The following is a 27,573-nucleotide window of genomic DNA, read 5'->3' on the forward strand; positions in this document are numbered from 1 at the left end:
TGAGTCTGGACACATTTGCAAGCCGCTGAATATAAAGAAGCAAGCGTTGCTTCCATCTGTCTGCTTTTAGTTACTGTGTGAGTGAAGAAAGCACACACAGAAGCAGTGATCTGATCTGTTTTGTCTACAGAAGACAAACACTGTAGTGACTCCAACCTACACACACTGGCTCAGATGGATGCTGCACAGAAAAGCACAGCTGCCAGATTTATAAATCTGAATATGACCCCTAGGTGACACTGTTTTCAAATGGTCTCATTGCTTGGGAGAAGGAACAGATTCAGCACTATGTCTTCCATCAGCACATGTTGTTTACTGTGTCATCATGCAAGGAATGCACATTTGCATTTACATGTTTATTCATAGAGTGAAAATTTTATACTCCACAGTCAGCAACGAGCCCAAGCTGACACACGTACCCAAAGTTTCATAATATTCCCCAATGGTGACTCATTTAAATGGCTATCATGAAATCCAGTATTGGATCATAATGGATTAAATGTTGTCTGGATTAAGTAATGAGATGGAATGGAGTAACTGTAATCACCCCAGGATACTCATATACAAGATCTTGAGGTAAAAGTAGACCTGAAAAAAATAATTAGCATATTGTATTTGGTCAAACGATAGTTTCCTGTCTAAAACATGACATTTCATTCATAAATACAATTTGCAAGTATATTTTGCAATGTATTTTTTATTTCAGAATATCTAGTTAAAGCAATCAACCTAGTGGCCAGCTAATGCTAGATACCTAGCAATTAATCCTAATGCTAGTAAGATACAATTAACAACAACTAGGCTAGCTAATATTTTCACAACAGCAAGTTACTTTTGCCATGTAGCTTGTAGCATAGCTAGTGACATTTCTCTAAAGTAGGGTTTCTCAGCACGGGAAAATGAAAATGTTACACCAGCCTCCTTTGAATACAATCTTGCGCCGCCAACCTCCTGCCCCCCCACCTGTGCAGGTGCCCACAGAATTTGGACTCCTCACGTTAAATCAGACAAAAACGCTGCAACCAATAAAACCACATTAAAACCTGCACTCGGAGCACTTCAGGAGACTCCAACAAGACCATTCATTCCCTAATCTATTCTCTCTTTAGCTCAGTACAATGAAACAAAACGAGCATCATAACCTTATTTTTAAATAGTTTTTACAATTGGGCCTTGCTCAAGGGCCCAACGGCTGTGCAGATCTTATTGTGGCTATACCGGGCCGAACCAACGACCTTGCATGTCCCAGTCACATACCTTAACCACTACGCTACAGGCCGCCGAAACATGTTTATGCTCTCTCTGTCCTGCTCTTTCCACTGTACTCACTCTCTTTGCAACCTCACTTTCCACTTTCTATTTTCCTTCTCTCACATTGCTTTGCACCCACTTCATGATTATGGCACAGTGTAAACATTCAGCCTGATTTTAGATAGCTTGTATTCTTCTGAACACCAGTCTTTCCCACACCCTATTTAGCACAGACCTGCACACCATGTGCTAAATATTATTATTATTATATTATTAATAATTTAAATGCAATTACTTTGTAATTATTATCAGTAGTATTATTCGTATTACTAGTATTATTAGTATTATTAGTATTATTATTATTTTAAAATCCATTACTGTCAGAACAAGGGAATTATTACTTATAGTAGGCCTACCATTATAGGTTTGTAAAACATGGTGTGAATTACTTTAAGCATTGAAAAACTTAATTCAATCAGCATGCTACAATACTCAATTCATTGGTTCAATTGATTTGCTCACTCAAGAGCATGAAAATTAATTTGACAGTTGATCATCTTAATTCTGATACATTTCATTCCCATTTTAGCAAATCGTGTTTGGCCCTTTATGCCTCAGCAATCATTCACTCTTTATTTATATATTGTAGCACTTCCAGAAAGGGTTGCCATGCAGCAATTCATAATGGACATTTAATTTTTAACCCTCCTATTATGTTTGGGGTCAATTTGACCCCACTCAGTTCGCTTTTTTTATTGATACTGTATGATTTTTCAAACTTTCCAATTTGGTGAGATTAAATAGTAAAGAATGTAACAAATATAAGTCCTGTATCAACAAATGTGTTATTTTGACCCTCTGTAACAGTGTTATTTTGACCCTCTGTAACTGTAAAATGTAAGAAAACATACAACCATTGACATTTTTTTCTCAGATTTCTTTGTGAATGATTCTGGTGGCACTTTCCCATACAGGTGCCATTCACTCTCTGTTCCTTAGGCTCTAAAATGTTTCTCACAGATTTTTCATACTTACGGATAAAAGGTCAGAGGCAGACAATAAGAAGGCCATACATTACGTGTCTAAATATTTCTATTACAATATGTTGTGTTTATTTCAACTGTTGGGCACAATTTGACCCCAAATATAAAACCGGTCATACAATCTGAACATAATAGATCGGTTAAAGAATTGTGCTAATTTAGGAAAATTATTACTTGAACAAATAAATGCAATCAAACTGAATTCCAGGGAAACGGTGGGTAGCTGAAAAGAATATTTCAGTGAGATAGTAGTCCAGTACTTTTCATTGTGCTAGGGTGACTCGGGTCCTGGGATGACCGGCTCTATGAAGGCTTTGAAAATGCAGTCTATTCGGTGATCTGATGCTGTTCCTGAATACGGTACAAAGTCCTTGAAGCCTAAGTGGCTGAAAGAAAGACATTCCTCAGCAGCTTTTGTTCAGGGCCAAACTTTGTCCCTCCAAAATCCTGGATGTGAACTTACTGAGTAGAGGAGAAACAAAAAGTGCATTCTCTGAAGAGCAATAAATCTATGCCATATTCACCAGTGTATCGGTTCAGTGTGCTTATCCTGTTAGGCATGTAAAGATGTTTTATAAGCAGTGGAGTGAATCGGGTCACAAGACACTGTATTTGAAAAAGCTTTTTAGGGCTAGAACTGCCGATAGTCATATACAAAATACAAAGATAATAACCTTTATAGATATACAAAATATAAAGATCATAACCTCCCTGGTTATGGGTATGCACTTTGCACTTTGTTGTACGTCACTCTGGATAAGAGTGTCTGCCAAACGGCATTAATGTGATATAATGTAAAGTAATTACATAATCACTTTTATAAAAAAATGAAATCTTTAGTTTTGTGCAGTATTTTGGCATCTCAAGAAAACCACTTTGGTAAGATCAAAATCCATCATCTCAAGGAATAACCACTTGGTATGATTGAAAACTTGTGATTATGTCAAGAGAAAACATTTATTTTTTCATCAAGACCAGGAGTTATCAAACTGCTTTTATTGCTAGCCAGGATTCAGTCCTCAAGTCCTGATTCCTGGTGTATCTCTCTGGCTTCTACTGTGAAATGATATTAGCCAAAACCGGGGGGGTGGGGAAAGAGCAATAATTTGCAAATAAATGCATTTATTTTGCATCTGGCATCTCATACCCAACACAGATAGTGTATGATAAGGGATAGGCCAAGACCTTATTTATGTGTCTTGCTTTCTTACAATATGTGGGCAGCCTGGGACCCAGAAGGTTAGTGGTTCAAGCCCCAGTGTAGCCACAGTAATATCCCCACAGCTGTTGGGCCCTTGAGCAAGGCCCTTAACCCCGCATAGCTCTAGAGGGGGCTCCTTAGTGTAATCAAGTGCTTTGGACCTGCTGATTTAAATAAAACTAAACAAAAAGAAAAAGGTCATTATCATGAACCATCTATCCAAAACTACCAACCAATGTCATGAACACATATTGAGAACATCCATTCATAACAATAACAGCAGCTCAGATTTCTCTAGTAGTTGTCAGTACACATATAACAGAAATAATTAAAGTAGTATATGGAGCTACTTGCAGTCATATTATTATTCCTAATGGAATTACTATGCGTAAGCACTCAACTAAGGCACTCATCCAAAACACTGACCCTAATTTATAAAACAGTTCCAGTCATCGATGGGAATTAAAGAGCCTTCCAAGCAGTGCTGATATTCATGTTACAACATAATTTTAATATTGTTGCACCTTACTCGAACATAACCAGCCTAGATTGCAAGCAGTCAATCATGATTTAAAAAATTAGACTTACCATCTCATTAAGTCTTCTCAACGCAATGCCCAGAATGTCCAAATGGTCTACTCAATGTTTCTATTATTGGTGCTTAGCGAAGAAAACAGCCCTTAGTTTCAAAACAACAATGAAAGGTGAAGTCAATATAATTATGTGTGGTAGTTAAGATCAGAAATTGGAACTCTGTTGCTTAGTAACCAAAAAACTTATCTTGCGGAAGGATAAACATTTTAGCCTGTTAAAGATTTCTGTCAAAAACTGGGGAGATGATTAAGAAGTGAAGGTGTAGTATGACAAGAGGAAGTCATTCTCTGATTCTCAAATCATTATAGCAAGTACCGTAGCCATAAGATCAACACGTTACCAAGCCCTGAAGCCAACCCGAGCCCAAACATGTAGCAGAAGGGAAGGCTTCAATTTCTGCTGCATTGAAATTCAGACTGCAAGAAACATACACAGAATTTGATGCCCACTTGTGTGAGCATGGCATGGAATGAAGCTACCGTGTGCAAAACTTCCTACCAAAGGTAAGCACATGGACCTACTACCTAGGAAGCTAACTTTCTATATCCGGTTGAGACACATGGAATACATTTATAAATGTTGGAACTGTCATTTACCCAAAATGAAAAAAAATGAATAAAAGAAAAAAATGAGGTAAAGAAAAAGAACACGACATCATGTGAGCTCAATGTACAGTATCAAAATTCTATAATTTCCCTATGAACAACGTATTTATTATGACACTAACACACTTTTGTCAAAAATGTCAGTTAGAACCGTATAGTTCTAAGGTCTGTACTGAAGGAGGTATTTGGAGGGAAGGTGAAGATCCTGGAAAGGAGGTGACTGGATGCATCTCAGGACAAAGTGCAGATACTGATCCATGTAACATCCAGGCCCAGGAAACATGCGAAGGCTCTGCAGAGAGACCGCCTGACTGAGAGCTGCACTGACAGGGGCGGGTGTCTGCGAGAACATGGAGAAATGAGGACATTCCCCGGGAGAGACTCTCTGACGGGATAGACGTCCTGACATAATGGAATACAAACGCCTGAAGCTCCTTTAACGGCTACAGAAGAGGAATCGGGAGAATGAAAAGAAGCTCACCGTGATAATGGTGATGAAATTACAATGCAACAAGGTTTTTGGCAGACGCAATCATATTCAGGGCCTGCTAACTGAGGACAAGCTACGATGCCCAACGCGCGGACTGTTTAAAATAAAAATGGCTGAACATCCCTAAGCTACAAAAAAATTAAATATAAACTATATTAATTTTTGTAAGTAAAACATGGCATTGCTTGATTCATTCAATTATCCTTTAGGATTGTTCATAAGGAAATAATGTTATTTATTTTCACCACAATCATTGCTAGTCTATTTAAGAGCATCTTACACTTCTGCTTTCAGTGTATAGCAGACATGTCAGATTATGGGATGTCAAGTCTATACCGATACACAATCATTACTACTGCTGAAATGTAAATTAGGATGTCTGTGCAAGGGTAATGAAGCTTGATTCTTAAAGATTAATGAAATACTTACAGAACCATCTTTTTACATTACGGAGCATTGCTTTAATGTTCCTTATCCCCCCAGTTCAACAATTTAAATCATCAGACACATTTCCCAATAAATTGATCCTATTGATTTAAAGGTACAATAGGTCATTTGAGACTTGTAATGGTCAAGAGAGGAATTGCAGCAAGAAACACTCTCAAAACACAATGTTTATCCCTCCTCCTTCTCTGTGAACGCACTTGAACCCCCCCACACCATTGGCTGAGGCAATTGGAACTAACTGACTAGCAATGAGCTTGAATTATTGTACAGCTATACAATGTTTTGGTACAGTGTCAGTCCGTCAACTGCATATTTTGAAACTCAAATTTAAGGACTATAAACACAGGCAGAGGGTGAGTCAACATGTGAGTCAGTGAGCCTTTTTCAATGATAGGAAGGGATTTACAATGGTCTTGTAACTATCTTTCAACACAAAAATATGACCTATTGTACCTTTAATAAGAAAACGGAAACAGAAACATTACAATTTAAAAAATGAAGTTGAACATTCAGAGATTTGACCACTGTGGAGGGTTACAGCACATTGAACACTGAAAATATTCCTGAAGCAGAAATGAGTTGTGCTCTCAGTCGAAGAAAAAAAAAAATCTGAAATCATTTAAATTTGGCGAGACTAGAAACAGTGGCGTGAAAACATATTTGCTCCTTTACTGATTTCCTCTGTTATTGCATATTTGCCATATTTGAATGGCTTTGGATTTTTCAATAAAATGGAATATTACACAGGGAACCTGAGTAAATTCAACGTAAAATAATAATAAAGTAAAATGATTATTTTATGTATTTAATGATACAATGATACGTTTAATGTAATGAAAAAAACCCATATCACCCATAAAAAGTGTGAGTAAACCCATCCAACATTTCAGTCTTTCACATCACTGTGGTGGAAACTGCAGAACTGCTTTAATTCAGACAAATTGGTAGGATTTTGAGCATGAACTGCTCATTTCAGGTCCTTCCACTGTATCTCTACATTAGTCAGTAGTCGCGATAATATTTCTTTAAACGGAAATTTGTTGTGCCACAAATATATATATTTTTATTTTTTTATTTTTTTATTTTTTTTTTATTTATTTATATATTCCTAAATGGACTGATTGATGTCCCTGAAGTTTAACTGACTTGGTGTTACACTGTGATGATTAAGTGTTCCCTTAATGTTTTTGAGCAGTCAGTTAACCAAGTCAGTTAAATTTCAGGGATATCAATCTGTCCATTTAGGAAGCATAAGTGATTGTGAATCAATTTCACCTGCTTTGGTGCAAATTAAAATGACAACAGGTGCAATGGAGATGCAAAAGCAAGACAAGCCCCAAAAAGGTAATGGTTTTACTTGTGGTGGCCACAGACAGTTGTTCTTTCCTTATCCTTCCTGACTGATTCTTCTCTAGTTTTGTGTTCTGCTAGTGTCCTTGTTACTACTGGTAGCACGAGGCAGCCCAATCAGGTTGGCAAGAAGGTTTGTTGTGTCTCCCAGCATAGTCTCAAGAGCATGGAGGAGATATTAGGAGACCGGCCGTTACACAAGGAGAGCTGGACAGGGCCGTAGAAGGGCATCAACCCAGCAGCAGGACCGATATGTGTTCCTTTGTGTGAGAAGGAACAGGAGGAGCACTGCCAGAGCCCTACAAAATGACCTCCAGCAGGCTACTGGTGTGCCTGTTTCTGACCAAACTGTCAGAAACAGACTCCATGAGGGTGGCATGAGGGCCCGACGTCCTCTAGTGAGACCTGTGCTCACAGCCCAGCACCGTGCAGCTCAATTGGCATTCGCAAGAGACCACCACAATCGGCAGGTCCGCCATTGACGCCCTGTTCTCTTAACAGATGAGAGCAGGTTCACACTGAGCACATATGACAGGCATGAAAGAGTCTGGAGACGCCGTGGTGAACATTATGCCGCCTGTACATCATCCAGCATGACCGGTTCGGTGGTGGGTCAGTGATGGCCTGGGGAGGCATATCCTTGGAGAGTCGCACAGACCAACGGTACCCTGCCTGCTGTTAGGTCCCGGGATGAAATCCTCAGACCGATTGTCAGACCTTACGCTGATGCAGTGGGCCCTGGGTTCCTCCTGGTGCAGGACAATGCCCGGCTTCATGTGGCCAGAGTGTGTAGGCAGTTCCTGGATGAGGAAGGCATTGATGCCATTGACTGGCCCTCACGTTCCCCTGACCTAAATCCCCCAGGACACCATCCGCCGACTCATCAGGAGCATGCCAGTGTGTACAGGCACGCGGGGGCCATACACACTACTGAGTCACAGTATGAGTTGCTGTTGGATCAGCCTGTGATTTCAATTTTTTACTTTTATTTTCGGTGTGATTTTGAATCCAGCCCTCAATGGGTTGATGTTTTTCAGACCAAATGTCAAAATGGGGAGGAAATGTGATCTTTGCCCATGGAATGACTGCAGATCTCCTGGTGTGGCACAGTTTGCAGAGATTGGTGCGAAAAACAAAAAACATCCAGTGAGCTGCATTTCTGTTGTGAAACATGTTGTTAATGAGTGAAGTCAGAGGAGAATGGCCAGACTGGTCAAAGCTGGCAGGAAGGTGACAGTAACGTGAATAACCACACATTACAACAGGTATGCAGAAGAGCATCTCTGAACACACAACACATCATACCTCTAAGTAGATAGGCTACAGCAGTAGAAGTCTAAAAAATAAGTCTAATAAATACCTAATAAAGTGCCCAGTGAGTGTATACATACAGTATATAATTCTTTTCTGCCGTACTCACAAACAAAACTAAAAATACTTAGTTGCTCTGTAGAGTCATGCTTTATAATATAGCAAGCTGAAATATGTTGTTATTCAAGATTTTTATTTTGTAAGTTGAGATCTGAGCAAGAATTTGGACAATGTAGATATAAAATGTAAAACAGAATTACCATCACCCAATATAGCCGGTCAAATACCGGTTATAGATTTATTTTACAAAGATGTGGATCTATGTCTGCAATATTTTTTTTTCATTACAGAGCAATGTTTTTTTACTTGTATCCATGCGTTTGAAGTTGCTGTGATGTAAATCACTCCAGATTGAATATCTGTCCTTCGCAATGAATAAACATGTTTGGAGCTTTCGACAGTGTGCCAGAATGTTGTCTGTTTATACGCCTTTGCCGCTGCAGAGCACTCCACAGAAACTACATTTCCATTTCAATGTCACAACACATTTACCTTGGAGCGCAAAGAAAGCTTCTAGTTTTGCACAAAAAGCCAAACAAGACAGGTGTTTCCAAATGAGTTTATTGGGGAAAAGTGGAAGCTCACGGTGTCAGAGAGACTCTCGTCTTACGGCTAATGAGAACTGGATAATCACTTGTGTATGAAAGTGCTGCAACTTTTTAAATTAAGCTAAGATGAGGTGTAAGTTGTATGCAAATTACAACTGTTTTCATTAACCTTGGTGCACATTTAGACCAGTCTGCTTTTTCCCAATCTGTCAACTCGGTAAAACAACCCAGGTCTAGTGTTTAATTCCCATTAACTTTCACTTTCATATGCACAATATCTGCTTACTTTAGGCAAGTTTCATGAAACTGCGAAACTTTCCAAAGTTGCATAAATTTGTCTGAATTGAAAAGTAGTGACTGATGTTGGATGCAAGTGTTTCATCATTGTCTTACAGTCTTATTGAGCTCATTTCTCTTTAATTTGGTGGCCCTACAGGACAATGTACAGCATAGGTCTTCTACTTATCTATGCAATAATATCCCTTCACATACAGGTATATTAATATTCTTAAGTGTCACTGAAATGTACTTTGCAGCTACATGCAGGAGTTATGTTGAACTTAAGAACTATGTGGCAGCTGTGTGCCTCATATTTTTACCTCTCACTCGATATTTCCCTTGCTGCTTCATCATACTTGCCCATGTTTAAATCTTTCCCATACCAACAAACCAGGAGCTGCAACCAGAGAGCTTGGGAAACGTTTTTTACTGGACAGAGATGCAACTGGAAGCACAGCAGCTTTGGAAATGTGCCTCACACACATCTTGTGACCTTACCTGTGATTGCAGTGGCAAAGCTGAAGAAATAGTTTTGTGCAGAAAAGGAAGAAGCTGTGCAAAACTGCCGCTGACTGGATGTTTTTGTTTTTTACACCATTCTCTGCAAACTCTAGAGACTGTTGGGTGTGAAAATCCCAGGAGATCAGCAGTTTCTGAGATACTCAAACCACCCTGTCTGGCACGAACAACCATTCCACGGTCAAGCTCACTTAGATAACATTTCTTCCCCATTCTGACATTTGGTCTGAAAAACAGCTGAACCTCTTGACCATGTCGGTGTAGCATGGTTAGCTCAGCTAGTTCGCTAGTAAGCACGGATGGTGCAGTGAAAGCGAAGGCTGGTAGCAGGTTATCGCGACAACACTCCCCGATGACGTAACCCTCAAATTCAAAAGAATGTTGTTGCCCTTGGCTAGAGGCGAGTTCGTCTTTAGTTGACTGGTAACGCGTTCGTTCAACAAATATTTGGACAAGTGAGAGGCCTGGGTTCAAATCCCACCTCGGACTCGGGCAATTTCTCATCTGTTACATCGGCATGCTTTTATTTAGTTGCTGCTGCATGATTGGCTGTCTAAATATTTGCATTAACAAGCTGGTGTACAGGTCTACCTAATAAAGTGCTCACTAAGCGTACATATAATGCCCCCAATAAACTGCAGTGTACAAGCATTTTACCCTTTTTTCTTGAGAACTTGCTTGATAGCATACGGCTTTCTATATCTACAATGCGCATTTTGATTAACTATACCAACTGTGAACCCATTAGTGTCCTGGAGTAAGGCACCCCTAGGATATTATTTGGCTCACTCACCTGATATGTTGCTAAAATAAATTGGAGATGGTTGTTTTGTCCGCGTAGCTTGCTAGCACAGCAAGGCCCCCGCAACTACTCTCTGCCCCAGGCTGAATTCACCATCTATGGCAGACTGTAGACATGCCTCAGCTTTGATTCTCTCCTCTGGTTCTCTCTCAGCAGCAGTTTCAGGCTGCTCGCTCTTGTGTACGTGTATTCTGCTCATGTCACCTGGCTATAACAGGCAGTTACAATTGAATCTAATCCCTCCTGTTGCATCATGCGGAAGGTTGTAGCCATGTCTGGAAAGTTCTCATTGCTCTCCTTCATTAGTTATATCTGTGCTGGGGGTACACGGCCAGGGTCTGTGAGATGTTGTCAACGCGTTTCTCAGGTTGGAGCTGTCTGCAGGGCAGAAACGCACCTCCCTCTGTTTGTCTTCTCCAGGGCTCTCAGCAAAGGTTCTGAGAGCTTCAGTGCTTCAGGCCTAATAGGGACTGAAACTTGAAGCTCCAGCAGTCTTATTAGGGCCCCTTTATTGCTTTGACCATGAGTGTCCCACATACAGCAGAAATTCTTTATTTAGCACAAAACCTCCATACTCATGTCAAACTAATGGTCTCTCCAAGACAGCTTATCATCCCTGAAAAACAAGCAGTGTTTCAAGCAGGGTCCTTCAGCACACTTATCCTTGGTTTTGGGTATGCATTTTGCACTTTGTTGTACGTTGCAAATGCCATTAATGTAATGTAATGTCTCCACTGTCCAAATAAGCAGAGCCAGGTGGCTGGTTACATTAGGCTTTCCTTTTCCCAGTCCATCCTTTTCCCTCATCTGCTGGTCACTTAGGATCAGGTAGGGACATCCAAGCTCAATGCTCTTGGATTGGCTTTCATCAGGACCAGCAGAACCTTTGACTAGCTCGGTCCAGACTACCTAAAGTAGGCAGGGTAGATCTGATAAAGTCCCCAACACCCCCTATATATTTAGGGAGCTCCATACTGTAAATCTCGGAATAAAGACATTTTTCTTGATTTGGCTCTGTACACCACAATTTTTGTTTTGTAATCAAACATGTGGTTACTATGACACTTATTATACATTGTCCTGCCATTTCAGAGCATTTGAGACAAATGGCTTCACAGGTGTTTTTGATTATTCAGGGGTGTTCAATCATAAGAAGAAAACAGTCAGAGAAGTAGATCATTGTGATGACTACTTCATTGATATGGTATGGAATTGGTGAGGCTTTTATGCTTAAGCCTAGTCCTAGACAAAATTCAATTTTAAATGGAGATTCTCCATATACATAACTGAATTTAATCCTGGGCTAAGCTTCATCTTATGAAACCGGTCCATTATATATTTTATAATATCTGTTTTATCTCTGGTATCCCTTCTTATAAGTGTACCTGTACCTATTTTCTAAGGATGTAGTTCATTGTCATGACCTGATCTGTTCGTCTGTTTACAGCAGGGATTAACAACTACTGTTTGTTGAAGGCTGAGAACTGCTGGTTTTCCCCCCTCCCTTTACCAGGGAGTCAGGTGTGAAGACAGGCCAATCAGCAGCACTAGTTACTAGGGAGAAATGTTGATGTTGAAGAGTTGATGATCTCTAGTTTTGAGGAATAGACTCTTCCAGGAGGCCAGTTTCTGTTGAACCATCCAGCTTTGTTTTCTACCTTGGTTATTTGCTTCACTTAACATTTCACACAAAAATTATTCTTCATCATTAAATATACACTTTATATTAATAAAATACTACTGAGCAATAAATTAATACACTCTTCAATTATTCACATGCAGCTGGAGTTTTTCAGCCTCAACAGATCTTTACACATGAATTGTCGGCTATCAGAAAGTTTATGAACTACTTCAAATTCATCCAGGCACACTAACTGAAGTAATATTTATTACAATTAAAATACATTACAACACATTAATCCAACATTTTCCAAAGCATCGTTGTCCATTTTAAAAACTCATTTTCCTCAATTTGTCCTCAACTAATTTGACCTTCCCAGATTAATATGGCACCTTATCTCAACATTTTTTCCTCACTTTTAATCGATACATCTATGTTCTAGCAAATAAGAAAGCTTTCATGAGTGGATTGTAGCTGATTGCTTGAGCAGCAGTAATATCTATTGTTTTTGTGTTTGCCACACATTTCTAGCAAAATCCAGCTCAGTGTTCACAGGGGTGAAGGAATCCATGTAGTTCCCTATCCTCACAATCATTTCCCTTTTCGCTGCTTGAGAAAATATGTACCCCAGAATTTTATCAAACAGGTTTTGCTTTATGCTTTAGATTTGAAATACCAGTGTATTTCTGTTCTTTTGGTAAAATGTTGCAGTGAACCAGGTCAACAATATGTGTTATTATTAAATCCATATTTTTCTTTGTTAACCCTATAACTATATTGTAATATTGACTTGTGTGGACAAGCTTTTCATTGATGGTTTACTTGGTGTATTTGTAGCCTCCCCCTAGGTGAAGTTAAACTGACTTCTGCATGAGAACATTTGTTATTGGCAGCAACTCAGCTCATAGAACCTGTGCTGAAGTATTGCTAAGAGATGATGTTAAGCAATATTATTATGTGTTTGAAAGACACCCACATACAAGGTGTTCACACGTGCATTTGCAGACAAGTGTAGATTCACTCCTTCCATAATCTGATACAAAATACCAGAACACTGACACACAGAGATGTAATCTTGTAATAATGTAGTTGCGCAGCTGCATAGCACAGTTAACATGCAGTAATTTTGCTTCGGAACACAGTATTTTGGCTTCAGGCTGCTGCAGTCAGTAGCTGGTCTAATTGTGCAACTGCCCAGCTGGCTAAATGACTCTAGGGAAGGCAACAGAGGAAAGGCCAGGATTAATTGGCAGTTTGGTTGCTGGGCAACATGCACAGTCATGCTGTATTTCTACAAATGTTTCTTACAGGTTTTGAGCATGTTCTTAAAAAATAATATTCAAAAACATTGATGCTTTGTCAGTAACTGAATGTTAAGCAACTCAAGTCTTATAAGATAACCAGTCATGGTTGCATAGGCCCAGAGCTGTCGTAAATAGAACCAGCACCATCACAACATTAAGTAATGTGGATCCAGTAACAACATTTTAACATATTTTGCATGATGGCTAAACACAGTTATGGCTGTGAGTACTCCAGGATCAATGAAGCACATTACAGCATTATCATAAAAAGTAATAAAGAATAATTTAATAGTTTCCCTTTGGCTAATGTGATACAGCTCAGTAGGAGCAAACTCCATCACTGCATGGGAACTAACCAATTCAAGCTGAACTGTGTTCACATGCTCTCAGACATGCCCTTGTATGAGGCAACAGCAAATATAGCCCAAACAATTGACTCACTCACGCAGTGATCTTCATTTCTGGTCCTGGTGAGCCACAGGGTCTGCTGGGTTTTGTTTTTGTCTTTATATAATCAACCAATTCAGAGCCAAGAAACCAGGTAAGGCAAGATAACTGCTTTAACTGAAGTGAAGTGATGCACTTTAAGTGAAGACCCTGCAGCCTACCAGGACCAGGAATGAAGATCACTGGACTAAGAAATCATTACAAATATTAGTTACATTTGATTAAAAAAAAATGTAAAATAATGATGAATTTTATCCAAAGCAACTGACAGTTGATTAGCCTAAGCAGGGGACAATCCTCCCTGGAGCAACGTGGGCACTGCACTGATCTTGTGGCTACACTGTGGCTTGAATCACCTACCTTTCAGATCCCACTCAAGCACCTTAGCCACTAGGCACTAGGCTGCCCCATAACATGTGGAAAATATGCAATTGATGGAAACGTTTGAATGGTGGAAGGTCATATTTACACTGACCTTTCACTTTAGTTCTCTGTTATTATCCTCATGAATCCTGAGTGCCTTTTCATTTGACACCTCCCAGTGGCTGTCCAGCCATCGCACATCGCTGCACACAGACTCTCAGACACCCCTTTCTGTGGACTGTTGAGGAAGGAGTAAATTGTTGGGGGAATTACGGATGATTTTAGAGAACATATTCAGTCTGAAGCAACAACAACATGATGCAATCCACTAGTAACAAAATCTGTCAGTGAGTCTTCCCTACATGTAAAGTCAATTTCGAGAAGCAGAGGGGTCCCTAAGGATAGCAACGTGGCCTGGAGGTACTTCATGCAGTTTAATGGATGTATAAACCCATACATACACGGCACACAAATGGATCTGTGGGTAATCAGTACAGAAAACACACCCTGCGCAAACATTACCTTCCCTGATATCCTCCATGTTCTGCTATATCTATCTAACCATGCAGATCAAAATGTGTCCAGCAAGAGATTAGTGTTTTGTTTAATGATAACAGATAGTGGCTATGTTGAACTTTCTTCACATTTTGTGTACTACTCTGAACTGGTCCAGCTGCATGTTTACCTATTGACATTAACAAAATGTGACAATGCTTTTGAATGAGAGTGTACAAACATTCTCTTTACATATACAGTTTGTTAAAATAAATAAAATGGTGTCTTCTGGGCATTATGGATGAGTTGTAATGTGAATGTAATAGCAAGCAAAGATCCCTAACATCATGCCACACGGCTGATCAGAAGCAGACAGTCAATCCTTTCTTTTTTCTTTGTGTTAAATATATGAGCTCTCTGTCTGCTAATCCCTGTCTCTAACCGCTGTCTATAAGCACTGTCTCTTTAACCATTGTCTATAACTGCTCTCTCTAACCATTGTCTATAATGTCTGTCTCTAATCGCTGTCTAGAACCACTGTCTATAACTGCTGTCTCTAACCATTGTCTATAACCACTGTCTCTAATCGCTGTCTATAACCAGTGTCTCTAAGCGCTGTCTATAACCTCTGTCTTTTACCGCTGTCTATAACCAGTGTCTCTAACTGCTGTCTATAACCTCTGTCTCTAACCGCTGTCTATAACCTCTGTCTCTAACCGCTGTCTATAACCAGTGTCTTTAATTAACCGCTGTCTATAACAGTTATCTATAATGGCTGTCTCTAACCACTGTCTATAACCTCTGTCTCTAACTGCTGTCTATAACTGCTGTCTCTTCTGTGTGTCCAGGTCAGAAGCCGCACCAGTGCAACATCTGCTGGCGATCTTTTTCCCTGAAGGATTACCTAATAAAACACATGGTGACGCACACGGGCGTGCGCGCCTACCAGTGCTGCATCTGCAACAAGCGCTTCACCCAGAAGAGCTCCCTAAACGTGCACATGCGCCTGCACCACAAGGAGAAGTCCTACGAGTGCTACGTCTGCAAGAAGAAGTTCTCCCACGAGACTCTACTGGGGAGGCACATGGCCCTGCACAACCTGGAGAGTGGCGGGGGAGGGCCGGGGGGGCCCGTCGCCATCAAGCCTGGGGGGCCGGTCTCTGTCCCCATGGCGGTGGGGGCCCCTGAGGCTGTTCCCGGAGACGGGACAGGTGTAGGTGTGGAGATCGCAGAGGCCCCCATTCCTGGCTGCTAAGAGCGGATCACTGAGGTGTTCTTTATTCGCCCAATCAAATTCAACCAAATTGAGCATTTCAGTGACCGTCTGCACACGCATGCCTCAGATTGTAGGAAAGACCTCTTCAAAAGAGCAGAAATAAATAAATTAATAAATAAATAAATAAATGAGTAAAAACAGAGCACGAAGAGGTACACATATAGACACTGTCACATGAGGTTTTCCAGAGTTTTCTTTTGCGTGTTCTTAAAGAAGCAAATTGATGGTGGCCTTAAGGCTATGTAGTCTATAATTGGTCCACAGGTTGGACCCTGATTACTGGCCTCTAACTATATGTTTTCCTTTATTACTGATTTATATGTCAGCCATGACATAAAGGGCCACTATCCCCGAAAATATAGCAGGCACATAAACACACATGCGCACACTCACAAACATACATACACACACATATACATGCACACACACACACACACACACACACATATTTCTGGACACACACACACACACATAAACACACATGCTCACACTCATAAACATACATATACACACACATAAACACACATGCACACACATTCACAAACATACATACATACACACATAAACATACATACTCACACATTCAGGCACACACACTCACATGCACTCACAAACACGCACAATTACTCACACACATGCACTCACAAACATACATACACACACTCATGTACATGCACATACACACATTACTGGACACACACATAAACACACTCACAGACACATACTGAAGGTTTTTGTTCAAATAAGGATCATAACAAAATAAACAGTAGAAATACTATAAACACATTTATTTGGAAGCAGTTGTTTACTTAGGATACCCTAGCACTCTTAAAATAAGTAATCAACTGTTTCTGTACAGATAGTTAAACTACAAAAATGTACAGTTCTCTTATAGACCGTGATGGACGCCATAAAAGTCCAAGCTGTGGTATATAGTGGTACAATATATGAGCCTTCTTTGTGAAAATAAAAAAGTACCTGGTCTGTACTTTTGACTTTAATCTAAAGATTATGTTGGTCAAAAGTTTACTTTTTATACACTGAGTAAGAAAAGGAGAGTTATCAGTACTCTGGGTTATTATTTATTGTAGTATTATGTTATTGATGAGTACAAATGAAGCTGTTGTTAGATGCAAGCAAATGTTCAAAATTGTATTGTATTAAATGTTACTTCTTTTGTCATGCATTTTGATGGTTTAGGTGAAATTCACAACGTGAAAAGTTATTTCAAACAAATGCTTACACTGCCAACATTTACTTAGACTAAAACTATTCAACCCCTCCAATTTTCAAAATTTAAGCATAATTTATTTTGCATAAGGTTCCTTTTTTGGGACAGTGTTTTTGCACTAATGATAGTTTTAGGTCGTGGCATCATTTGACTTTGACGTTTGACTGTTTTGTTCTCGATGTTATTTTGATTTCTGCAGCAGACATATCGGCAGTGAATTCCATCCAGAGTTATCTTCTTAATGAAAGGTTCTTTCACTGTTAAATCTGGATTGGACCAGATCAAGTATTGTAATGTTTTTTTTATTCAATTTTCAGAAAAAGAAAAAAAAAATAACTCCAGTGGTTTTGTCCCGTGGTTCCTCTGTTTCCTGTCAGCAAAATGATGACTCATTTCTGTGTGTAGGTGGCTCAGACTAAGATGTGTGCTTCTGCTGCGTTAGCCTCACCTAGTGGACCAAACTGGATTCAGTCTCCCCAGCATAAGAAACAGCCGTGATACTAAGACAAAAAAAAAATCCCCCTCTTATTTTTTACCACAACCTTTGGTACAGGTATTATCTTACATTCACAATTCATATTATACAGAGACAGTGTGCAGGATAATCAAAAATTCAATAGTGTATCCTATTCAATCCATGTTCTTTTCAGGCTTACTACAAAATAATTGTTCTGATGAAGATAAGGATGAAGATAAAGTCATTAAATAACAAGTGTCATTGAATATTGTTGAACAAGTATATAAGCTGTTCTAACTGATCATTTTTAAAAAGTTTGTTGTCACTTCATGATGTCCCAGAAGGCAGAGACAATCTGACCTAAAGGGTCATAGAGTCGTGTACCCTGACATCAGGACTGCTTCCTGTTCCGGGTTTTTTATTGGAGTCACCAGAGCTCGGCATAACATGCATGTGTCTCTGGAGAGTTTAACATTAAAAAATGAATGTCTTCATTACATTGACATATTATTTTAAGTTATCTGAAGAAATCAAACACAGAAAACTATTCAGGGCAGCTAAGCCTTCCAGTACATTGACCTGCATGAAATAATAACATTTTCCTGTAAAGAAGGCGTCAGTGGGAGTTATCATGAAAAAGAACATCTCTTTAAATGTAATGTCTCATAATGCTTCTCCTTGGTGCTTCTTTCATACTGGTTGGGGTATGAAGCTGACATTGCCGAAACACTTATTGTAAGCAATGTGATTGGCTGACTTTGTCTTGTGTCTAAACATGGATTTAAAAAGATTGGCAATATAAATATTGGCATTGGCAACACAGGCCTGAATGTACAGAGGCCATTTGATTAAACATGTCCTGTTTCTAATTCACAATTCACTTCTCATGTCAATTTCTAATTTACAAGAAAGGCAAATTCACCTAATATTTTATTTGAATTAAAGGGATTTTGCTTTTCTTGGGTGCTACATCATTCTGACATGTTAACTGATTTTCTTGATGGCATTGTTTATGTGCATATGGATATCACAACACACATTTGAATAAAATAAATAAGGAAGGCTTGGTAGATAATCAGACCCATTAATAATGCATGCATGATACCTGTCATTTAGCTGAATATTTTCAAAGATCTGTGGCAAATATTCTAGTGTTCATATTGTCTCTGCCTACCTGGGCCAACATATAGTTAGATAAAAATAAGTTTTAATTTGTTCCATGCACCGAAAAAATAAAAAATAAACAATTCAGGCAATCACACTTCAGTGCCTTATCAAGTAGACTTCTCCTTATATACTTATTATATTTCCAGTTCCCGTAGCAACACTAAAAAATCATGAGCATTTCACCAGATCATTTGATTAAAACATTGGCCAACATAGTTGTCTGTATGTAAGCATTTGTGTGCAAAGATGAGGTTAGTCAGTTCAGGAAACAGGGTGTGCCTCATAGTATACATGATATTTGAAGTCCCTTTCACACATTGTCTCTGTTGTTGCAGATAATTAAAATAGGAAATCAATACCTTGAATTCAGAGATTTGGTCCACCTTAATTCACCTTTCCATATTGAATCAGCCCTCGATCTGCTTGTGTGATTCTTTTGTACTAAAGTAATGGAATTCATACTTTTTTTGTTTTTTTTGGTGTATTCTTAAGGAAAATTATTTTGAGCAGAAGAAGATAGCAGTGCTTTCTTGCATACTTGTTGCACTGTTTAAACCATAAGTGCACTATTGTTACCAGAGTTGTTATAGTTTTAGAAAACAAATTTCAAATATTGAATAAGGTTTAGAATTCACATTGTCTTGAAGAATCTTTGTAATTAAGTATTGAAATATTTCTTAGCATTTGCTCAATCGTGCTACAGTATGTATTTAATTGTGCAGTGTTTGTGCAAGCATCCATCAGTTGAGCAGGTATTGGTGCTCTGACACTTTTGAGCCAAACAGAGTTTCTATTAACCACATTTCTGGGGTGTCTTCAGCTAGGAGATCTATCAGGATGAAACTGCAATGCCTTGCTTCCTCGTCACAGAGATTTTATTTCTTTTTTTGCACAATTATAACTAAAACACAAAACTGCATGCAGGTAGTATTGCTGACAACTAGTGCCTTTCTGTGAAATCAAAATTCTAGTTATAGTAGTTCTTTTTTTTTTTTTTTTCAGATGTATATGTATGTATGTGATACTTCAATAACTGAGCACATTCTACTGGTTGGAATGTCTGTGGCTCCACCCCCCACCCCCCCAAAAAATAAAATAAAATGAAATAAATAAATAAATGCACTGCCGTGTGAAGTGTCAGCTGAGGGCTGACTATAGAAATCTAAAAAAAAGAATAATACACCCAAGCTGACCCTGCCAGTCTTTACAACAACTCAATTAATACCTATTGGGCAAAAAAGACAGAATTGCTGAATTCACTGTTTATTCCACAAATACAAAACATTTATAAATGTGCCTTCTGGAACTAAAGCGCAACAAGCTGTCCTGGTTTTTTCTTTTTCTTTTTCTTTTTTAAGATATGAACTTGGCCCAAATTTATGTTGATGTAAAAGCCCTCAAGCTACTCTCCAGTATAACACAAACACAAAGAGGAAGAAAGGTTCAAAAGCCTATATTATTTTAATTTATTTACTTTCCTGTCCTTTAACTCCTTGGGGAGTTTTTAAATGCTGTGTTTTTTTTTTAAATATATTTTTGTTGTTGTTTTTTTTGGGGGTGGGGTGAAAATGTCAAAGCTGTTAGTGTTTCTGACTGTACACTGGCATGTTAGTTTGAGCAGTAGTACACTTTTGTTGCTATGGTGGGTGGAGGACGTTTTCTTATTTGTATTTCTTTTTAGAAGGGGAACCAGCAGGCACTGATAGATGCTGGTTTAAAAAAAAAACACCATTCCAACTGTTGATTATGACTGGTAGTCCTATGGCTGACCCCTTTCATTTTGGCATCCATTTCTAACTAGCTAGAGAGTCATATTAAGCACATAACTACTTTAAACAACTAGCAAGGAGGCACCACAAAAACCGACTGGCAAGCTAGCTAGCTAAGTGGGCACTGATGATAACAATAAATAGATGTCATTACTCTCAAACTTGCAAGCAATCTAGTAATGTAGGCTTTTCTTTTTCATGAGTGTCTACTGGCTTGTGGATGCAATAGTCTTGTAGTAATAAGTGTGTACATTTGTCATCTTCATCAAGTACCCAAAGACAAAAGCACACATCTATTAGCCCAGAATGTGTGGTTATGGTTCTATTATCCTTTTGATTTAATTTCCCAACAGCACAGCAATTTAGGAAGGGCCTGCATTGCAATGCATCAACAAATACTCTTTAAGTGGAAAAGCTGGAGCCAGCTAACTGTGATATGTTGCTCTAAGTTAAAAAATAATATTCTATGTTTTAAGCAAAACCCAGAAGAGCAATTGAAAGGCTGTTAGCTAGCAAGTTAACTGGAAAAGTATCATAAGCTAGCTAAGTAGCAAGCTATTAACTGAAATGTTGGTTTCAAGAATGAAACTGTTACATGTTGGGCAAACTATAATGCCAGAGCATTCATTATTAAATAGGACATTGTGCAGATGAAACACTAGTGTTCCTCCCTAGAGATCCGCTTGTTTTGTTTTTTTTCATTCATGCAGGCAGTTCAGCAGTTTCTCTTGACCTTTGACCCCTCTCAGTAGCAACTGATTCTAATGAGGTCAAGGTAGCTAGATGTACCAAATGATAACATGCCTATTTGAATCACTATATATACGCTAACTGCCATTGTAGATTTGATGTGCAAATTGTCTGTGCTGAACAACACTGCTCACTCCCAAGGGTACATACGTATTGCTTTTAATACTGATGATCACACTCATCACACAAAGTGGAACTGGCCAATGTTGCTAGCAGGCCATGAAGCCAAAGCTTTGGAAACCACAAAGCACTCGTCATTGTCAATTATTCATTAACTATCAAAACAAGTCATTCCACTTGAGTTAACCAACTCAGTAGCCATTTTGGCCACAATGAAATTCAAAATTTCAGAAAGACTGAGGTAAAGCTGTTGGTCATTAATGGTTGAATACTTTATGGACTGTTGTTGTTGTCAAGTAGGAATGTGCGAACACTGTTGGATAGAAACATTAAGCTTTAGTGAAAAAGCATTACCCTATGAAGTCAACACTTTGCTGTACATACTCTTTGGATTTCTTTGTTAAAATGCCTTAGCTTGCATCTAGCTGTATGATTATTTCTCTCGTGTATTAAATAAAATAATTATTGAATAAATTACTTGAAGGATTTTCCAGAGGCAGACTTGCTGGACATTCTGACGAATGCACTGTATTTGAGAGCAGCTTGGTCCCCACTGCACGTCACTCTGAAATATAATAAACATTCCAAATAACCAAGGACAAAACTTAAGCTTCTTAAGGTCCTTGCAAAATGCCTAACAAATTCTCGCAATCCCACTTAGGGAACATATTGGGGACAAATAATTATTTTATTTTTTTCTAAATAGACACTTTAATTTTAACTGCTAATATTGCACCAAATATAATTTACGCGAAGTGAAGACAGACTATGGCATGTTAAGAAGGAGCAAGAGAGGCTCTCGATGCACTGTAACAGATGAAGATGCTGGTAGTGTGACCCTTTCAGATCTGCATTTCTACTACTGAGGAAACCAATTATGTGTAATTACGCATTACACAATGACCTACGCTAATTTATAATGTACTGAGATACTGTTAAACGTTATAGTTACTGTATCGTTTGGCTTTTTACGTTTTCTTGGCAAATTCATGTTTCCATATTCAAAAGTACAGGTCAAATAATACTTTTTTTGATATATTTTTATTTGGCATATCCTGCATGCTATTCTATGAGCACAACAGACTTCAGGGTGGGATCTCCCTTAAATTTGAGATGTTGCATTTTTGATGATGATGTTGATGATGATGATGATGATGATGATAATGGGGTGGCGATGGGGATAGCCAATCAAGACAATGCAACAATTACATGTGGTATTTTAAAAATTATATATCCATTCAATAAAAATGAAAAATCAAAGCTTAATACAACTGATGGTGCTTAAAAAAAAGCTTTATTTTGTAACCATTTGTGGATCAAATGCTAGAATTTCAAAAAGCCAAATATACTAGCTAAATATAACTGTATCAGTAAATCACATCTTAAAATGACCACAATTATCAATATTATCTTTGGTGGTCTCAGCTCTAGAAATGCATGTGGCAGCTTCCAAAACATCTGAAAGGGTCATGCCAAAATATGTCTGTTTTCACCAAGAGCACACCGTCCAACTGAATTGGGTCCAATGCAATACACTAAAACACTAAGTCTAGTATTTGCACACTAGAGTGTTATCTGTGAATTTGATTGTTTCACCTTTGTGTACTTTGTTCTCCTTTTCTGAAAAAAGCAATTTCTTATTCACCTGCTTGCACTATGGTTTTCTATTTATTCTGTGTCAACTGTGCCCAACACAATGTTATTGTGCTTATGTATGTATGTGACGCCAATAAAGCTTCTTTTGGTTTTATTTGATTCAGCAGTATTGTGTGTGTGAGTGTGTGTGCATGCGTGTACAGTTTTCTTTGGATTTCACAAGAAAGCCAGTGTTTAAAATATGACATTGACCTTTAAACTGCAAAAAAACAATAGGCATCACAAGGCTTCTCCAGCATAGTTTCCAGAGTAGCTGACATTTAAAACAACAAAAAAAATCTACATTATCAGCCCTACAACATAACTGTTCTTAGTCTTCCTATTGTGTTGGAAATTGGCACATCTTTTGAGTTAGTGGATCAAATTTGACCCAACAGGTTTTAACATTTTAACAAAACAATGATTTGCATCTAATATAGTGAATAACTTCCGGGTACAGCGGTACCCATTGTTCTATGAGTTATTAGCGAGCTTTAAGCTCTATGGGAATTGGATTTTATCCAATCTCGAGACTGAAAAACGATCTACGCAACCCATCTTGATGGCCAATCAGGGCAAAGATGCGCTTTAGCGACCAAATTTACATACGGTGGCTATATAAGCGACATTGCAGGCCATCGTTCTTTCTTTGAGACAAATTTTCAGCGAAGGAAAGAGACGCTAATAAGCTCGCTAATAACTCATAGAAAAATGGGTACCGCTGCACCCGGAAGTTCTATTTCTTTATTAGCTTCACTTTAAGCTCTATGGGAACCCTATAGCCCACGCCCTGTCGTCAACATCAGCCCCCTGATGCAGAACAACAGGCGATGGCAGTGATAGCCAATCAAGAGGGGCTACCCTCAATAGCCAGCCCTTTTTCATGCATGAAAAAAAGGGGGGACTGTATAAACCGAGGAGCCACAACCACCCCCAGCACTCAGTTCATGTAAACCAGCTACCGAATACCCAAGCCGGGAGATGGTCAATATAAACATGCACGCTTCTAGCCACCGCATAGAGGCGTCGCACATAATGTGTCTGAGCAGCAGCTACGTCCGATTGGACGCTGAGCTCAGGACTGCATATGCAACCAACGGTGTCGATGCATCCAGCAGATAGAAACGTACAAAGGCGCATGGCGAACTCCATGACGCCGCTGTACAAATGTCCTGCACACTGACCCCTTTAAAAAGTGCCCGAGAAGCTGCCATGCCTCGAGTAGAGTGGGCGCGAACCCCCGACAGAGGCCCATACACTCATACGCCCAGTTGATTGCGCCAGTAAGCCAATGGGAAAATCTCTGTGCCGTAACAGGTTTTCCTCTAGCAGAACCACCATAACAGACAAACAGCTGATCTGCTTGTCGAATAGGCTGCGACCGTCGTATGTATATCGACAGAGCACGCACTGGGCAAAGTTTATGCAGCATAGCATCCTCCTCATCGTCATGAGGAGGGGGCTTGAAAGCCACCAGGTCCAATACCCGTGAGCGGAAGGACGTGGTGATAACCTTCAGGGTAAACACAGGGTTCGGTCTCAGCCCAACTCTGTCAGATCCTGAAAAGGAGAGACAGTCCGGGTGCACAGACAAGGCGCATAAATCGCTTACTCGCTTAGCAGAAACTAGCGCAGTAAGCAGCGCCACCTTAAAGGACACTCAACACTCTCCACTCAACGCTCTCCAGCGGTTCGAAAGGAGGGCTACACAAGGCTTTTAGTACCACCGTTAAGTCCCACTGCGGAACACGGGGTGGGGCCACGGGTTTCAGACGCCAGACGCCCTGGATAAAACGCTTTACCAGGGGGTGGGCAGCCACCGTAGAGCCACCATAGCCAGTATGGCACGCAGAAATTGCAAAGACATACCCCCTTAACGTGGACAAAGATAACCCCTTATCAAGTAGGCTCTGCACAAAGTTGAGCACTAAGGATACAGGGCACACCAGGGGGTCCTGAGAGCGTTCGAGACACCAAGTCTCTAAGGCCTCCCATCTGCCTTTATAAGCCATTGTAGTTGAGATGCTGTATAGTATTTACAGCTGCCTCGCTCAATCCCATGTTCACGAGCCTGCTCCTAATTCACATGGAAGTAAGCGTCTTTTAAATCTACGAGCGTGAACCAGTCCCCTTGGCTGATTGAGCTCATTACGCGCTTGTGCGTTAGCATCTGAAAACGTTGTTTCACCAAATGACGGTTCAGTGCTCGCAGGTCCAATATTGGTCTCACACCGTCGTCTTTCTTTGGAACGAGGAAATAAAGGTAATAAAACCCTCGCATTTCGTCGTGTTTGGGGACTAGGCGGATCACGCTTTTTGCCAAGAGAGTCTTTATCTCTTGGGGAAGTGCGCTGTTTAGATGCAGGGGCATATTTGTTTCCCTTACTCCTACAAAAGGAGGAGGGGGGACAGCGAACTGTAAAAAGGCCCCTTTTGACTGGGAAATCACCAAGCGCTGATGCCAGCTTTGAGGCAGAGGGCAAGGGAAATGTTTGTGTAACAATAGGGGGAGTGTGCTTTGTGACTGTAAGGGCGAAACTCGCTCCCGAGTAGGCGCTAGTAAAGTCTGTGATACAGGAGGGGTGTCCGGTCCACTCAACCGGATCGCCTCTATGACACTCTCCCGCGGAAATTCAGGAACGCTTTCGATTGAGGCGGGTGGGCCCTGGGTGCAGCAGGGTTGAATGGCTTCGTCCAAGCCTTGCAGCTAACAATAGCGGTAGCGTCTCTATGGCCACCGGGCTGCTCCTCAGTTGAGCGCTGGGATGACGACACAGGAGTGCGGCGAGTCTTAGACCATGAACGGCGATCATGGCGTTTTGCATCTGAAGCAAGAGGCAGGTGCTTCTGCAGAGTGGGTCTCTCCTCATCCAGTCGTTTAAACCTCGCTATCCCTTCGGTCACCGCTGGACCGAAGAGACCATCGAGAGAGACTGGGGCATCAAGGAGGGGGACCTTGTCCGCTTTGGGGAATGCTGAGTTCGCTAGCCATAAGTGCCGGAGAGATGCTACACTCCAGCCCATAATCAGTCCAAAATCCTGTGCCAACACCTGGGTGAGGTGCAGGATTGCGCCCGCCTTCTTCCTCAGCTTGGCAGAAGCATCGGCGCCTTGGGAACCGCAGATAAACGAACGTTCAGACAAGGCAGCTGATATCGGCCCAGACCGAGCTGGTTTACAGGCGCTGCAGGAGGAGGGGGCCAGGGGAGCTCCGCTCTGGTCGCCGCCGCTTTCATCACGACCGGAAAGTCTTTCAACAGGGAGGGGTGGTGCTCTAACTCACCTGTCGCCATTGGGATAGCGACAGAGCCGGAAGACTCCAAATTGTCGTCTGGAAGCATCTCCTGATCGCTAGAGTGGAGAAGGAGGTCATCGTCCTCGTCCCCAGAGCTGTTAGCGAGGGTTAGGAGCGCCTCTTCCAGATGGGCCGTGTCAGCCGGAACCCTGCCATCGCGCAGGTTCGGTCTGTCCTCCTGAGAGTGCATGGCAAAAGGCTCAGGGAAGTCAGCCCAACTGGCGTCTTCGCGGTGCATGCTTGCCCGGCGCAGTGACTCTTGCGCCCCGAGTGCAGCGCAGGCGGTGCAGGTCACCTTAGTTAAGGCCGCGAGAGCATGGGTCTCGCCGAGACACATACCGCAAGAAGTGTGAGGGTCCGTACCCTCCACGGCTGCGTCGCACCCTTGGCACTGCTTCATGGCAAATCTTCGAGCTCGACATCGTCTAGCGAGGGCCTTTGAGTCGGGAAAAAAGCTCCTTCCTCACAGCGGCGCGTTTCTGCTCGCAGACGAAGAACTTTGGCGTGGTAGAAACGTAAGTCTCCAGCTAGGTTGCTAACCTTGCGCTGAAAATTTGAGAAGAACGACGGCCTGCGATGTCGCTTATATAGCCACCGTATGTAAATTTGGTCGCTAAAGCGCATCTTTGCCCTGATTGGCCGTCAAGATGGCGTTGCGTAGATCGTTTTTCAGTCTCGAGATTGGATAAAATCCAATTCCCATAGAGCTTAAAGTGAAGCTAATAAAGAAATAGAACTAACATTATTCATTCAAAAGCGTTTACTCCTTTTTGTATTTTGTGGCACCAAGACCACATTCAATATAGGCCACCACTTGTTTTCAGTAGGAAATAGCCAAAATACATCTGGTATTTGGTATGATGAAGAGTAGAACATACACACACCTACCTATTCATGCTATTATCTAATCAGCCAATTGTGTGGCAGCAGTGCAATGCATACAATCATGTAGATATGGGGCAGGAGCTTCAGTTAATGTTCACTTCAACCATCTTGTGACCAAGGAATGATTGTTGGTGGCAGATTTGGTTTGAGTATCTCAGAAACTGCTGACCTCCTGGAATTGTCATGCACAACAGTCTCTAGAGTTTGCAGAGAATGGTGTGAAAAGAATAAACATCCAGTGAGTAGTAGTTCTGCTGG

At 40.5% G+C, this 27,573-nt stretch overlaps 1 protein-coding gene across 1 annotated transcript in view; it reads left to right on the forward strand.

The window, feature by feature from the left end:
• LOC133107358 (zinc finger and BTB domain-containing protein 20-like) overlaps window positions 1-15,985 on the forward strand; it is a 34,930-nt gene extending 18,945 nt beyond the window's left edge. Inside the window, exon 3 of the mRNA XM_061216348.1 lies at window positions 15,579-15,985. Within this exon, the coding sequence (XP_061072332.1) occupies window positions 15,579-15,985 (407 nt within the window). The remainder of the gene's footprint in view (window positions 1-15,578) is intronic.
• The last annotated feature ends 11,588 nt before the right edge of the window (window positions 15,986-27,573 follow it).

The sequence above is a fragment of the Conger conger genome, chromosome 13 (assembly GCF_963514075.1).
Source record: "Conger conger chromosome 13, fConCon1.1, whole genome shotgun sequence".
Lineage (NCBI taxonomy): Eukaryota > Metazoa > Chordata > Actinopteri > Anguilliformes > Congridae > Conger > Conger conger.